The sequence below is a fragment of the Macrobrachium rosenbergii genome, chromosome 30, assembly GCF_040412425.1.
Source record: "Macrobrachium rosenbergii isolate ZJJX-2024 chromosome 30, ASM4041242v1, whole genome shotgun sequence".
NCBI classification, from domain to species: Eukaryota; Metazoa; Arthropoda; class Malacostraca; order Decapoda; family Palaemonidae; genus Macrobrachium; species Macrobrachium rosenbergii.
Window position 1 is genome coordinate 11,772,950 of NC_089770.1, and position 1,609 is coordinate 11,774,558.

The following is a 1,609-nucleotide window of genomic DNA, read 5'->3' on the forward strand; positions in this document are numbered from 1 at the left end:
GAATTTACAAAAGCCCTCCGCTTGAGTTGCGGAACAACTAAGGTGTTTTGAATACAAACAAAGCAAGGAGGAAAGGTTGCCTTCTTTTTCCGTTTGCGAAATAAGTGTCGTTTGTTCTGCATAATTATTTAGAAGAGATTTTGCAGTTTAAATTGTGGTAAAAAAAGAAAAAATCAGACAAGGTTTAGGTTATTTGTGAATGCTCATTTTTGGCTTTTTTTCCCATTTTATAGCTTCTTAAAAGGTCTTCAGGGTTGAGGTTGCTAGCCTCACGCCCTTTTTCGTGACCCTAGTAGAACCTGGTACCCATTTATAATCGGTAGGTGGAGTGGTCGGCAGGCTGGAGAGATCAACGATCCTAGCAAACATGGGCTGAGAGCTGTGAAAATTATATATATATATATATATATATATATATATATATATATATATATATATATATATATATATATATATATATATATATATAGAATTGTAATAAAAATAGTGCCCTCTTAATTTCTCGTTACCTCGTTCTGATATTCCGGTGTGGGTTTGAATCCTGTCGTGGGTGTCAGAATTTCTTCATTTATTTCTGCAGTTGGAGCTTAGGCTGTGTAGTGACAAGTATCCCCCCCACCAAAGTGAAAAATTGAGAAGTTGAGAAAGTATTGTGGTTATTACTTATATATATATATATATATATATATATGTATATATATATATATATATATATTATATAAATATAATATATATATAAATGCATATATATAATATGTACTATATATATTCATATTTATATTTATATTTATATATATGTACTTTCAGCATACAAAGCTTACTAAAACAAAGATATCTATTCATATTCACGTTTCTTCTCTGTAAGGAGAACGCCCAATCTTCCTGATGTCCTTTTACTAATTTACAGGACTCCTTCCTTGTAACAGACGATATATAGGGAGGAAATCCCTTGTACGTAGGGATGACGTGCCTTTCAATTATACAGAATCTTCTTCTTCTTCTTCTCTTCTTCTTCTTCTTCTTCTTCTTCTTCTTCTTCTTCTTCTTCTTCAAAGGACATTTCATTAAAGACTTAAAGTTGTTCTTCTTCCTCCTCTTTATCTGCTCCTCCTCCCTCTTCTTCTTCTTCTTCTTCTTCTTCTTCTTCTTCTTCTTCTTCTTCTTCTTCTTCTTCTTCTTCTTCTTCTTCTTCTTCATAGGACATTTCAGGAAAGACTTCAAGTTCTTCTTCTTCTTCTTCATCTCCTTCTTCATAGGACATTTCAGTAAAGACTTAAAGTTCTTCTTCTCCTCCTCCTCCTCCTCCTCCTCCTCCTCCTCCTCCTCCTTCTTCTTCTTCTCTTCTTCTTCTTCTTCTTCTTCTTCTTCTTCTTCTTCTTCTTCTTCTTCATAGGACATTTCAGGAAAGACTTAAAGTTCTTCTTTTCTTCCTCTTCATCTGCTCCTCCTCCATCTTCTTCTTCTTCTTCTTCTTCTTCTTCTTAATCCTCCTCCTCCTCCTCCTCCTCCTCCTCCTCCTCCTCCTCCTTCTTCTTCTTCTTCTTCTTCTTCTTCTTCTTCTTCATATTACATTTCAGGAAAGACTTAAAGTTCTTCTTCTTCCTCTTCA

The 1,609-nt window shown here is 34.4% G+C and overlaps 1 protein-coding gene across 1 annotated transcript; it reads right to left on the reverse strand.

Moving 5' to 3' along the window:
* Positions 1-237: 237 nt before the first annotated feature.
* Positions 238-1,398, reverse strand: LOC136854742 (uncharacterized). Its single transcript, XM_067131329.1, has 2 exons — positions 956-1,398; positions 238-340 (listed from the first exon to the last, which is right to left on the reverse strand). Exons 1-2 carry the CDS (start codon positions 1,396-1,398, stop codon positions 238-240), a joined length of 546 nt encoding a protein of 181 aa, XP_066987430.1.
* Positions 1,399-1,609: the final 211 nt, after the last annotated feature.

What these genes read in the sequence shown, in the direction of transcription:
- LOC136854742 (XM_067131329.1), bottom strand. Translation starts at nt 1,398, where the DNA reads ATGTCCTATGAAGAAGAAGAAGAAGAAGAAGAAGAAGAAGAAGAAGAA. An exon ending in GAAAGGCACGTCATCCCTAC is followed by an intron (nt 341 to 955) that starts GTACAAGGGATT and finishes TGATCTCTCCAG; the next exon opens with CCTGCCGACCACTCCACCTA.